The sequence below is a fragment of the Hordeum vulgare genome, chromosome 5H (assembly GCF_904849725.1).
Source record: "Hordeum vulgare subsp. vulgare chromosome 5H, MorexV3_pseudomolecules_assembly, whole genome shotgun sequence".
In the NCBI taxonomy this organism is placed as follows: Eukaryota; Viridiplantae; Streptophyta; class Magnoliopsida; order Poales; family Poaceae; genus Hordeum; species Hordeum vulgare.
The window spans coordinates 331,965,774-331,979,523 of record NC_058522.1 but is presented as its reverse complement, the minus strand read 5'-3'; the positions used below and the strand labels follow the sequence as shown (position 1 = coordinate 331,979,523).

At 46.0% G+C, this 13,750-nt stretch overlaps 2 protein-coding genes across 3 annotated transcripts; both read right to left on the bottom strand.

The window, feature by feature from the left end:
* Nucleotides 1-2,894: 2,894 nt before the first annotated feature.
* Nucleotides 2,895-5,085, bottom strand: LOC123395854 (transcription factor LUX-like). Of its 2 annotated transcripts, XM_045090887.1 has the most exons (6): nt 4,974-5,085; nt 4,282-4,865; nt 4,100-4,176; nt 3,913-3,949; nt 3,750-3,819; nt 2,895-3,615 (listed from the first exon to the last, which is right to left on the bottom strand). In XM_045090887.1, the coding sequence occupies exons 2-6, from the start codon at nt 4,511-4,513 to the stop codon at nt 3,030-3,032; spliced, it is 1,002 nt and encodes a 333-aa protein (XP_044946822.1). In that variant the 5' UTR covers nt 4,514-4,865; nt 4,974-5,085; the 3' UTR covers nt 2,895-3,029. The 2 variants fall into 2 exon arrangements, with proteins under 2 accessions (XP_044946822.1, XP_044946823.1); XM_045090888.1 differs by lacking the exon at nt 4,974-5,085 and having other exon boundaries at nt 4,282-4,930.
* A 2,788-nt stretch (nt 5,086-7,873) lies between these two features.
* LOC123395662 (SAM50-like protein SPAC17C9.06) lies at nt 7,874-10,855 on the bottom strand. Its single transcript, XM_045090685.1, has 4 exons — nt 10,326-10,855; nt 9,081-9,563; nt 8,314-8,826; nt 7,874-8,184 (listed from the first exon to the last, which is right to left on the bottom strand). The coding sequence occupies exons 1-4, from the start codon at nt 10,794-10,796 to the stop codon at nt 8,104-8,106; spliced, it is 1,548 nt and encodes a 515-aa protein (XP_044946620.1). The 5' UTR covers nt 10,797-10,855; the 3' UTR covers nt 7,874-8,103.
* Nucleotides 10,856-13,750: the final 2,895 nt, after the last annotated feature.

The window sequence follows — 13,750 nt, the reverse complement described above, 5'->3', positions numbered from 1 at the left end:
GCACTATTAATAGCAGGAAGGAAGTGACAGCAAAAATCATTACCACCCGCAATGGTATTAAGCATATCCCTATCAATATTATCTTTCTTAGTTTCAAAGAAACCAACAAAATCCACATGATTATTATTGAGGGAATCCCCAAGGCACTGTAATTTACCAGGTTGACCTAGACCTCTAGTATTCCAAAAGGCTCCTATCATTTAATTTTGAAGGGATGAGATAAGCCACAAGGCACATTTTTAGTATGAAAAACTGGGTTGTCTCCCCCTTCGTCGGTGACGCCCCGTGGCCTAAGAGAAGAAGCTTTGTTCACACGAGAAGCACTATCATGTATGTCAACATATAAATTATCAAAAAGGACGATCTCAGGGTTTTTATCAGCAAATTGTAAACATCTTAACTTCTAAGACTCAATCATATCCATAAGGATATCGTTCTTTTCCTCCTCATCACTTCCAATGCAAATATCAATTTTATCAGATTGAGAGACCAGATTATCAATATCTAAACAAGCAAAAGATTTACCTTTGAAATATTTAGGAATCTCCAAGTTCTTCTTCTGCACATATGCCTGGCCTTATCCATAATGTTAATGTTCCCATGCTTCCTTACACGCTTGACATAGTAGGCCCCCATTTAGTAAAATGTTCCTCTTGGGTTTTCATCTTCTTATCAGATTTAGCTTTTTCCAGGGTTTACATCAAAGATCTTTTTGCAGAGGCCAAAGCACAAGCTAGGCCCTTGGGTAAGACATTGGATATCTGGAAGAACAATCTCATCATCACCATGAGAGTCAACCATCTCAAATTTCCTTCGTTGTTCAGAGCAGTATTCCATATAGACAGACATAGGATCATCGTCCAACACTGAGAGAGCAGCGGCAGTTGCAATAGTTGAGCGAATATGATCATTTCCAAGAGCCATATGGATCTAAATAGACCTGATTTCATGGATAAATTCCTCATGAACATTGTTTAGGAGAATGGAGGGATGGAACTCAGCTGTAGAAGCATATAAACCTTTTTCATTAGTTTTTTCATTGCTGCAGGAGATTGCCACACTCCAGCAACTAGATCTGAAGTGCAAGCATCACTTGCAGGCCCAACCACTTTTTTTACTACCAGAAGTGGAAGCAGTAGGATTCTTCTTAGAGAAGTTAGCCCTATCTAGATCATCAATTGGGTTATCCTCATCATCCTCCATACTGTCCTTGTCTGTCAGGTCAGGATCTTTATCATCTTCCTTCTCATTCATCTTGCTATTATCAGGATCTTTATCTTTTGGGTCATTGCCATCATCACCCCCCTCTTCACCAATTTGATCAAAGCCTTCCACAGAGAAGAAAAGCAAGTATAATTTCTTTTTCATCTCAACCAATCTCTCAAATGGGATTTTGGCAGGGTCCCTCCAAGCCACTTTCACTCTGATCACTTCATAAAAGCTCTTGAAAATTCCATTCTAGTCAGCTCTCCAAATGGATCTAGCATCCCTTGCCATTCAGCAACTTTCACAGAAACTCCATCAATAGGTAGGTCAAGAGGAGGGATCTTAATCAGATCTTCAACATTTTTCCAGGGAGGAAAGTGTAGAAGGAATTTCTTGCTCTCCAGCTCCCTGATCTACCAAGATCATTCCTTGTTCTTCTAGAAAACACCATTCAATTGCATCAGTAACTCGAACGTAGAAACCTCCCCTCTCACCACATGAAGCAGGGCACAGTTTTTGTAATTCATCCAACTCGATTCCGCAGCCACATGAACATCAACATGATAAAACCCCAAACGAGCAGCAGCACTCCCAAAGTATGTTGCGGTAGGGTGTTGACGCGCCCAAGCTACACAATTGTTGACATTGTGGCTTCCCGCACACATAATTTTTTTTGGCTTCAATGCAATTACCAATATAGTGCCCTGGCCAACTACAATTGAAATGGATCATATCTTTCTACCTCGGATCTAAGGCTTGAGTAGCTCGCGGAGAAGGGGCCACGGATGCAGCGGGGGTTGGGTTGGACGCCCCTTCTCCCAGATTTGTTGCCACCCCCTAGTCTTGGTCGTGGGTTGGGCTGGCTTCGATGGGGCAGGTGGAAGAGGCAGGGGTGAGCTTGCCCTCCCCCCCCCCCCCCCCGGCCTGACACCGTCTTCTTGTTGGCGTGGCGACACGGTAGCCGCTGCTGTTGCTGGCGACCTTTGTCCATGCCTCCTTTCACCACCTCTACGAAGGACGGAGAAGAGGGCTGATTCCTTCAATGGACAACTTAAAGTTAGTTGGGGTATGATCAAAATGACCTAATCGCTCACCCAGATCGAAACAAATCTTTCCTCACCCAGAAGATTTTAGGTAGGGCAAAGCTAGGTTTTGGAGGGGTGGGGGAAGAGTGGTAGCGATGTTGGCGGCGCACGGGAGAGGGGATAACCCAAAGCTGCCCAAAAAACTCCTCAATCTCCTCCTCAAAGTTGTTATTATACAACTTTCTTGCAATACATACTTAGGTTCAAGGATTTTGGCTCGTACAACATCTATACGTGGCAACGCACATCATGCTCTCTTGCACAAAGCCTCTTGGATGAAAATGAGACTCGCAGGGTGTGGTGACACCATCGTTGAACTTTTGTCATGAGCTCAAAGTTTCCCGCTGGAAGTAGCGGCAACGGGAGGCATGGGATAGGGTGAAATCTTGGCCATTAACGGTGGATCTTCCTGGGTTGCCCTAGGCTAGGACAATTTTGTTTACCATAATAGTAAAAAATAACTTTTCAAACTGACTGTTAGATCTAAAATGGACAGAAAAACTTCCGAAAAGCCAGCGTAACAACATACGACTCTTTTCTGAGGGTCAATAACATACACATCCTAATATAGCAGGCATATCTTCATTAACTTAGATGCACCTATAAACCAACGAACATTAATTAGAAGATAACATAATATGTATGGTAAAACATAGGTATATATGTTCGCTCTACATAATATATGACATAATGTATGTATGGATAAGTACCACGGGATATCACCACATTGCATACTGATCATATGGTGAGATCAAGAGTACTTGCCCTCCTTGTAGCATGCTCATCTTTCCCTCTCTTAATATCCACACTGGCATCTACTTCACGATCACTAGCACTAGTACTACTCATCTTCCGAGGAGCATCCCCAGGAGAGAACAAGGACAGAGATAGCATTGTGGAAGTGCTGATCTCACCGGCTTGTTCTTCATCGGCTCCATTCTCGCCAGGGCCTTCTTTCACCCAGCTGCAGCCCGATCTCTTCCGCTTCGCCTCCCTCCTCGGCATGGGGATGCCGAGTGAGAGATCGAGATCGAGATCAAGAGGAACATGGACATCGTCGCTGTTGCGCACTGTCGGTTGCAGCAATTGTTTGTGCTGGTGGTTCATGGCATGATGATCGTTCCGAGATGGACAGCCTGATTGCATCATCAACCCCGGATTGCTAGATGCAGCCCGAGCTACATGTTGAGCTCGGGACCGAAGAAAAGCCGCCTCGGCTTCAGCTTCTAAAGAGTTGTAGGTCCTCGGTCCAAGAAAGGGGCGACCATGGGGCCAGTATGGTTCATGGCAGCTTCTCCATGGAGGCCATGACGCAGCACCAAACCTAGTTCATAATTACCAGGGAGATCAGCCAGATCGACATGCTAGCTAAGGACTGCTTGCTTGAATGATTTGCTAGACACACAACAGATTGAAGGTGTGTAGACCAAATTATAATGGATCCAAGTATCCAACTACCTTGACGACATGGCGCCGGCACCACTCTGGCGATGATGGAAGGGATGGGGCAAGGGGAGATGACCTATGACTGCAAAAATCAATCCTATCAGATCGATCAGAAAAACACCAAATCAACTAAGCAAGGAAAGAAAAATCGTTCATTTTTACTCTCACAGCATACCCTGGCCTGAGTCATCGATCTTCTTGCTCCTATACATCTGAAGATGATTGAATTTGTAACCCCATGCAAGACGACGCATACGTTAATTAATCAATTAATAAACAAAAGAGGCAGGGAAATACCATCATCAGAAAAGAAGGAAAACCTAAGTTGCACATGGATGTTTTCATAATTGATTAACGTAAACCTGGAGGTGGCTCTTGACATGGCCTATGCTAAGCCCTCTGACGTTCATCAACTGAAGAACGAGCTTCGGAGTTGCACCTATATACACACACGCGCGCGCACACACAAAACACGGAGTTAACATCGACGACGGGTTTGGCTAGCTAGGAATGAGACGGTGGAAACTGAATGAGGAAGCCTTACGGTCTTGGCCGCCGAGCCTGTGAATGGCGCGGACGAAGCAGTGGTGGAGCTCCGGCGTCCAGCGGAGGCGCGGGTTCTTGGAGCGGACGTAGGGGCGGACCGACGACGACGACAGAGAGTTGCCCCTGCAGGCGTCCTCCCGCTCGCGGGCCGCTCCTTCCTCCTCCACCGTGCTGTCGTCGTTGCTGGCCGAGGCGCCCGAGCTCCCGTCGCTTCCCTTGCTCGCCTCCATGGGAGATCGATCAACGGAGGTGCCTCGCCTCGGACGATCTAGTAGCTAGTTGACGAGGACCTTGGTGCCGCTGCCTCCATCTCGTTCTCGTCAGTGGTGATATCGCAGTGTGATCAGTTGTGTGAGGAAAGAGAGAGGGGCCAAATTAAGGGTGAGGTCATGGCTCAATTGTATCTGTCTATCTATCTATCTATCTATCTAGAAAGGTTTGTCAAGATGCATATGGGAATTTAAGCTGGCGTGTGTGAGACGATATAGCACAGCAGGCGATGATCTCACTCATATTTATGTGGGTGGCTGGCCCTTGGAAGGAAGCATGTATACATTACATCTGCAAGATAGATGGATCCATCTGGAGAAGGTGAAAGATGCAGTTGTAATAACCGCCCAAAAACTTTACAGTACTACTGGCTAGGACTGCTGGTTCCTATCGATCGAAAAAGGGAAAGGGAAAACTAACCAGTACGTGCTGCCGTGCTGGTCGATCACTAACGCTAGCCTCTAGTGCTGCTAGCCCAAGGAGAAGAGAGGGCACAATGATTCCTTTTCCTTGAGAAAAAAGGAGGCACAACTAAGAGGTCAGTGATCAAAGTTAAGTACTCTCCAAAGTCTTGGGCACTTGCAATTTGGCCTGTAGCTTTATGCAGTCTCCAGCTAGCCAGTAGGTGTGAAAATGAGAGGTCGGAGACAAGTACCACCCCAGGACTAACAAACTTCTGGCATGTACAACAAAGTCACTGCACATATGCGTACGTGTGAGTGCATGCCCATGGGTTTCCATCCATGCTTATACCGGGCTGCCATCTTTGGTGTACACGTATCCATCAAACCTGATACAGATCTCTATATATGTGTACATACATGTCAGCGGTACCACCGCGTGTTTTGACAAGAGCATTGGGTTGATGAAGCGCCTGTCTTGTTTCCCTGCATTTAGACATGCATGTCTGATCGCTTTCCGACCTTTTCATATCTGTCCTCAAATGCAACGCTTGACTACAACCATCTCTGACTGCTGCAATACGCTTTGATAAACAACAAAAACCGCATAGCACGGAAGGATCTTGCGAGACGAGTCCAATGTGCGATGTTATTTTCAAGGAGGGAATCGGTTGATGCAATTCGGCAGATCTTGGCGGTCAAAATTCCAAAAACTTGACCACTCATCCCATGGCGACATAAATTTCAGAACTGGAATAGCACGTACAGCTAACTACTAGGTTGGGGAGGAGAGACCTTTCAATCAAACAAACAAAAAGGGAAGCTACATGCTTTTGAGGTTGAACGTACGCCTACACCATGACCCATGGATGTACGTATGTAGGTACATCCAGTTCATCATTCCAGATTAATTTGCAAGTTAGCATCATCATATATATTGGACCAGTGCTACATGCACTTTGGTCACTGGTAGCTAGTAAGCTATACTAGTATTACTACTACGTAGGAAATAGCCAAAACACTTGTAACAATATTAACCTATACCAACTAATACATGGACCAGAACATGGAGCACTGGACCAGAACAATATAGGCTTAGGCAATAATATAACATGGACCAGAACAAGGAGCTCTATGTAGAGAGAAACTAGTCAAGCTAGATAGGTGGATGCATGCTTCTCCATTTGACTAACTAGAGAGCCACGTACAGGTGATGCCATGCACGTCAACATCATATACATATATTCATACTGCTAGTTAGTCAGCAGTAGCCATCCACCATTTTCTTCTCTCTTTTCTAATAAATTTTGAATGTACTCCCTCCGTCTCATAATATAAGAGTGTTTTTGACTCTAGTGTAGTGTCAAAAACGCTCTTATATTATGGGATGGAGGGAGTAGCATTCACAATCAACCCAACAACCCCGACAAAGTACCTGGTTTGTACAAATTAGTGTATTTGCATCTGGTACCAGAGTACCAAATTTCCCCAAGTCCTGGTCCCCATCTGGCACAAATCAAACTGGGTACACTTACATGTACATACTCCACATGTATTATAGACATCCTCTGTGGTACATATAGCACTAGTAACCCTGCCATGCATTGGACACCTTAACCAAACTTTTTTGTTGAATGATGTTCAATTAACTGATAGCACTTTACCTTTAGGGTACTTAACACAATTAAATTCTTCTTTTTGACTCTCTTTCTTCATCCTTCCCTAACAGAAATTTATAAAGTGACATCTCCAGCAGATATACTACTATTCGGCAGTGCAGATAGTAAAGGTAGTCCGATAGGTGTCCTAGTGCCCCTTGATTATACTCCTTTAGATTTCCTCCTAAATTTTACGCATTTTATAATCTCGAAGTAAACAAAACCTATTGACCACCTGACAACATTGGCTTTCAAAAAAGAAAATGAAAGGGGAAAATCCCAGCAGACATGCACGTTTAGAGAAAGAATATAGAGCTATTGTTTTCTTTCCCGGAGAGGATGAATGACATGACAAAGCATGTCCAATTTTCCGTTTTGCATTATTGTCATCATTGGCACATGCATGGTACAAAGCAATTCCTTAATTCCATTCCATGCTAAATTCGTTTCAAAGCAAATCAGAACTAGCCTTTTCGATCTACATTAAAGAATCTCCTTTTTTCCTCATCATCCCCATTTCAAAGACTAACTAACTTGGACAGCTCATCGTCCTAGCTGCAATGATAGTCCATTTACTTAGTTTGTCCAATTTACTTTGCGACTAGATCTCAAACAGAATCATAAGTTTGTTGGTTTCATGCAGGTTGATCTTGCAAAGAAACAAGATGCTAGAATAGGTAGACTGAAACAGAAACTTTAAGAGAATCTCCACAACTAAAGAATATATGTGGTGGCAATAAGAAATTAGTTAAGAGTGCAGGTACTGACCGTCACAAAAAGGAGAATTCGATCAACAGTACGCCAAACATAATCAGCAATTTTTAGGTTCACCGAACCCGTGGCATATTATGTCAAACAGGGTGGCTGCTGCCTTACCTGCAACTGCAGAAAAAGAGAGATGTACGTAGCACCTGGATAGAGATGTAGCCGTCCTCTTAGAAATCTGAATCTGCTGTTCCGTCTAGACACACATGTATATGTTCTTCCGTCTGAGATCAGCAATAAAGTTGTTCCGTAATAGCTGAAAATGACATGTGTTTCTGCTATACACTACACACAAGATTCTCATCTGATGTTTTACATGGCGAGATGACCAAGGTCATAGTTACCCTTGTAGTAGATGTCTATTTCTGCCTAAGATAGCCAACGGTCAATCCCTAGGAACTTCCAAAACATAATTCCAGGAAAATATTTACACAGTGCACTGTACAATCTTTCTCCGTATACATCAATATTTCTCTCACTTCCAGAAGCATGTTAATAAGCATTGAAAACTGAATCCCTCTATCTCTTATTTTCATTCAGATTCGAGACTTTACAGGCCACAACAATTAATCAACAAGCCAGGACAAGAATTCATCATCACCTACTGTTTGTGAAGTTTCTAAGAGAGGCTCGCAAGTTCTTGGGAAAAAAGAAGAATGACAAGTGGGGTCATATTAAGAAAATTAATACAAATATTCATCTTCATAGAAAGGTGTCGCAAAAGAATTAGGGCGAAGAGAAGTTAAACTGTATGCCTGTCTTCGTCTTGTCATGATCAAACTGTTTCAGGATGTGGCAGTAGTTCATCTGGAAAAGAAGAAAAAACTAATTCAGTAATAAAAAAAACTAATATTTTTTATACTGTATATCATTGACAAAATAATGCAATTTCACCAGTTACTTCAGTGATGCAAATGAGGGGTGCCAAGGACAAACCTCTATGCGAAATAATCTGGTTGGCACAACCACACCAAATCCTGCAGAACTCCTGAATGTTTTTAGGAACTCGGTAACGGAAAATCTTCTGATATCACGCTCTGTGAACTTAGCATGGTTCCCAGCTGAGACAAATGCATGGCCATGAATCCCAAGCTCCCTGAGTGGCTTCAGAGGTAGATCAAATGACAGATCAGCAAAGGCTGTGACTGCTATGTCACTTCCCAGTGCATCTAGCTCAGGAGAAATGGAAGCAGCATTTTCAGAATTCTTGGGGGCACAGGTTTGTGAGTCTGTCGGTCCTAGCCCTCTTGACTTGAAGCCCAATAGTGATGATGGTCCACCCAAGCGGCAAACAAGAGACCTATTGCCGCCCAAGTAGAAGCGTTCTGGAAGTGATGAGATAGAGCCTGTTGATCCTCTGGCCAGTGGATGGATGACCCCTGCAGCCACTCCGGCATTCAGAGCACCATTCCACACACCCAGTGGCATAGCTACCCGAAGATCAAATTCCTAATGCAGGGCGAATAAAAATGAGTTATGCTAACGACAAATGAACATGTATGTTTTCTGCTACTTCTAGATGTTTCGGTTTGAATAGGTTCAGTTGCTAAATATACTATTTTCCCTGATGTATATCACATTATATTCCAGAAAATATGATGGACTATTTCCTTCAAAGTCAAAGTTGCTGATTTTGTCAAATAGGAGCGGAGATTGAAATGGAATACAAAGTATGACTGCAAACATAATTTTTTTTTACATACCTGTCTAACAAAACGTGTGATTTTGCTATCTGGGGCAAGACCTCCGACTTGAGAAGATGAAAGAAAAGCGTATCCACGTGTAGGTCTTATGCTTGAATCTCGCTGGTCAATTTTATATGTATATTTAATAGAGGATAGTAGGCTATGCTCTAACTGCTCCCTTATGGAACTGGAGGACAACCGCGCTGGGTCAATTATAGTTCTCCATGAGAGATTGTAAGCAAGGTTATGGTTCATCGTGGAGAGCAAACCAACAGAAACCCCCATCAGGTGTTCTCTGAGTGAGGACTTTAACCAGTCGTCAGAGAGAAATGACACTCGAGCCATCAGTGGAGTGGGTATTGGTCCAATTCTTGGTATTATGGCTCCAACACTGAGCTCCATTGTCTGATCTAAACCAAGAAGACCAGATGCATCCCAGGTCTCACAGTATCCAAATAGATTCTTGAACCTCAGTGAACCTTCAACTGAGCATGATCTAGTCTGCAAGAGATTTGAAGGGGGGAAATTAATGGCATGAGTGAGTTCAAGGATGCATTAGGATAGTGCGGCTGATAATAACCGCCATGGCATCCTTCCAGAAGAGATAGTGAGAAATATCCTTGCATGATTAACACAACTCTTACCCCGGTCCCACACCCGCCTACACCCAGTTATGCTGTAGGCCACGGCTGTACTAACGTAAACACGACTTCCACATGAAGGGCTAGAACAGGAAACTGTTAAAAGGAACCTATAATTTGTTTGAAGAAAATCTAGGAAATGTTAGCAAAACTACAGTGTGACGCCGCAGAGTGCATGTAGCAGATCAACTCAAGAACAATCACGGGCCATACAACAGTGCTAGATAAGAGAATTCTCTCATTTTTTCAAAGTAAATGCAAGAACTGCATGCTCCATTCCATTGAGACAAACCACATTTAGACATACCCCTCAATTTATCTCACTCCTATCCATCATCCAAGACATCGCATATAGTACCTTCTAGATAAAGGCTACAAACGAAGGGAAAACGTCATCTAATCGTTGTGGAAAAAAAAAAGATAAATACAAATCAGTTTCAGGTACTAGGCAACACTCCATTCTAACGTTTTAGCCGAATGCCTGAATTGGTTGTAGTATTAGACTGTTGTCCCTAAATTGACTTAAGACTCTATTGGTGTGATCTTGATAAGTCAGGCAATCGTGCAATCCAGCCCAGTTCAACAGAATGAAGAAGGCATTTTCATTGAGATCGGTGTGGACCTCCGTGTTGGCGAAGACGCCGAGCCCGCCGGCAGCGCGGCCCCGAGCCTCGGTGACGTCGACAAGGACGACGACGGCGCCGCCTCTCGCGTCCGCAGGGACCCCCGGCGGCGCGGTGTCGAGGGTGATGGAGACGGATTCGAAGGCGCCGAGGCGACGGAGCCGCTCGCCGGCCGCTGCGGCGGCACGCAGGAGCTCCGGCACAGTAGCGGCGCGCGCGAGGTCCGTCCCAACCGCCGCCTCCGCGGCGGCCCGGCGCGTGTGGGCGCAGCCCCGGATCGCGACGTCGTGCACCCGGATCCGTACCTCGTCCGCCGTGAGCCGGCGAAGAATGGACTCGAGGCGATCCTCCTCGCCGCCGGCGGGCAGTGGGGGCGAGGGCTCGTCGTCGTCGTCGTCATCGAATTCATCGTCGTCATCCTCATCGTTGTCGTCGTAGTGTTGGGGGTACTTGGATGCGGTGGTGGCCATTGGAGGAAGGGAGGGTGAACAAAGCTAGGGGAGCACTCACACGCTTGTCAACTACCTGAAGCAAAGGACAAAAATGTTTAACTCCAACCTGGATTGATTCGCATTCTTTTTTTTTCTTACCTCTTTTTCTATGAAGTTGCAATAAACACCGAAAAACTAATATGGGTATTGGTATTCTACTAGCAAAAGGCCCGTGCGTTGCAACGTAAGAAAAAAATATCACATACTTTTAATCTTTTTATAATCATTTTGATTTATTAAAATAATAAGCTAACTAACTAATGTAGTCAGTCCTATCCTATTTTGTTGGGAAATCAACCCGTACATTGTTAATTCCACCATGATGAGAAATTGAGCGGGACAAGCAAAGCAAAACAAAGATGCTACCTGAATTGATCAATGGATTGTTATCTTATTTCACTCATGGGGTAGAGAATGTGGGATCAGATGACAAACTAAAGGTGGTGTTCCATTCTCTCTCTACAACAATGCAATCTTACATTCAATACATTCATTCATCAGAAAACAAATTCCCACAAAATAAAAGTTCTTGTCGGTGCTTGGCACACGGTTGGAGGCATGGGAAGGGGATCTCACTAGATGATGAGTTCCTGCCAGAGGAGGGGATACATTGAGGGGAGCAAGGGTTAGGCGCCTCTATCTGGTCATAAGGAGTCGTCGTTGCCGTGCCATAACCTCGAAGTTCCCCATGTGAGCCATGGAGGCCCGCCTCCACCTGCAAGTACTTCGCTCCGCCGCGCCTTATCCGCGCGCCGCCGCCGTTCTGCATCGAGCAGACACATCATCCCGAGTCGTTGTAGCTATCGCGTTGATTTGATCCAGAAGTTGTGCTCGAGCGACGAAACGGGGGCAGCGAGCAAGCAGAGGTACGACCGCGGAGGCGGGTTGGTTGAGATCAACAACAGTGGTGGTTGAGGTCGGCCGCGGCGGCGAGTGGTGTGGCAGCGACCTGGGCACAGGCCAGGATGGACCAGGGTTGACGCGATGCGCTCGAGCGCCGCAACGGGGGCAGTGAGCAGGGAGAGGTACAGCCACGGAGGCGGGTGGGTTGAGATCGGCAGCGGTGGCGGTTGAGGTCGGCCACGGCGGCGAGTGGTGTGGCGGCGGCCTGGGCACAGGCCAGGGTGGCCCAGGGTCGACGGGAGGAGGCGATGTGTACGGGTATAATTTTTACAGCGAATTGTTTTTTCCTTTTGCGTTGCAGATAAATGATGGAGCGCGGGTTGAATAGCAAAAATTACAGGGGCTTTTTATAAAAATATCATGGTTGGTTTTCCGACGGAAGCAATAGCCGCTTTATTATTAGATATAGATATGGTGTATGCACGCTACAAAAGTTTCAAACAATACGATTTGTACATGCCATAAACAAAAATTGGCCATCTGAATGTAGAATCATTAGAGAGCCATTATGTGGTTGCGTAGTTAGAGTGGCAGTGAATATCCTCGGTTCATTAGAGCAACTTCAACGGGTCGATCCAAACGAACGGCGAATTTGTCTGCTTTTTATCTGTTTGAGTCGGCCGTCCGGCCGGCGTCCGTCCTGTTTTAGATTTGGGTCGGCAGTGCGTCCAATGCGCCGACCCATTTTATGTCCGCAATCAACATCTTAAAAAAAAGGCCCGCGGCCGATCATGCCAGCGGCCATGTCTCATGCCGCCACCATGCCAGCGTCGGCATACAATCTCGGCTTCAAAAAAATAACACCACGGTTCATGTTGGCGCACTCGTCAGCCGGCCGGCACAAATGCGAGTACATAAAAAGGGATGGGACTTGAGTTCGACCACGCCATTACGGCCCCCGTGGTCATGACAGCACACATGTCGGCATCCAAAAAAGATGGCGCTCGCCGCCATAGATCACTCCTCGTCGAACTTGAGCATGTCGGCCCGCATCTTCTCGAACCACAGCCTCTTTCTTGGCGACACGGTGTTGAGATCCACCTTCATTATCTCCACCTCGGTCATCATGCTCGCGAGAGCCACTTCTTTGGCCTTGGTCTTGGCGTTGGCGGCCTCGATCTCTAGCATCTTGGCTTGCTTCTCCGCCTCCATCTCAAGCATCTGTGATTGTTTCTCCGCCTCCATGTCAAGCCTCCTCCTTTGGAGCTCCAAGAAGGCGTTCATTTGCTCTTCTCTTTCTTGCCGACTTTCTCCTCCCTTGAGTCCTTCTTGGTGATCATGCCCTCCACGGTTGCGATCAAGGCGATCGATGCAGCATCCCGCTTGTCCTCCTTCTTGGAGTTGGTCTTCCCCCACGGCCGAGCCTTCTCGCCATCCCCAACTTCCTTCACGGCTTGCTTCCCACCACGCGACTTGAGGGCGGCACATTGTGCCTTGAACTTCTCTTCGTCTTTGATCACCCTAAAGCAATGGGAGAGGTTGAAGCACTTCCATTGTGTTGGACCTTGAATGCCTCCAAAGCTTGAAATGCCTACAAATGTATTTCATGCAAGCATATTGGCAAAATGATATGCAAACGAACACCCAAAAGAATAAACTTGATGACACAAAAAGAGGGCGGCTTGCTAGCATACCATGTCTTGCATGCCGATGCCGCTCACGTGGCGGGCCTTGACGCTCTCAAGAGTGGCACAAAACTTGTTGCATTCTTGTTGGATCACCCTCCAACGCTTCGAAATGGACACCCACCCACGCACGCTTGCTATTTCGTACGGCGGAAACTTCTTGCGCTCATGGAACTCACGGTGAACACGAATCCAAAAGGTTGAATTCTTTTGTTCGACACCCGTCTTAGGGTCTTGCCAATGTCTCTCCAACACTCGCAAAGAAGCTTGTCCTCGGCCGCCGTGTATGCCTTGGTCCGCTTGCTCTTGCGCTTCGGTGCCGTCCCGTCGGCTTGGTTAGCGAGCTCGTCCTCAAACAAAGGCTCCGCTTCAGTGTCGCACTCGTCCTCTTCCTCTAGCATGTAG

Excerpts from the sequence above, each read along its gene's own strand:
- LOC123395854 (XM_045090887.1), bottom strand. The coding sequence starts at position 4,513 with ATGGAGGCGAGCAAGGGAAGCGACGGGAGCTCGGGCGCCTCGGCCAGC. Across the intron at positions 4,177-4,281 it reads CAGGCTCGGCGGCCAAGACC|GTGCAACTCCGAAGCTCGTT; the intron begins GTAAGGCTTCCT and ends GTGTGTATATAG. Across the intron at positions 3,616-3,749 it reads GCCGGCGCCATGTCGTCAAG|GTTTGGTGCTGCGTCATGGC; the intron begins GTAGTTGGATAC and ends ATTATGAACTAG.
- LOC123395662 (XM_045090685.1), bottom strand. The coding sequence starts at position 10,796 with ATGGCCACCACCGCATCCAAGTACCCCCAACACTACGACGACAACGAT. Across the intron at positions 9,564-10,325 it reads GCGTCTTCGCCAACACGGAG|ACTAGATCATGCTCAGTTGA; the intron begins GTCCACACCGAT and ends AATCTCTTGCAG. Across the intron at positions 8,185-8,313 it reads CCAGATTATTTCGCATAGAG|ATGAACTACTGCCACATCCT; the intron begins GTTTGTCCTTGG and ends CTTCTTTTCCAG.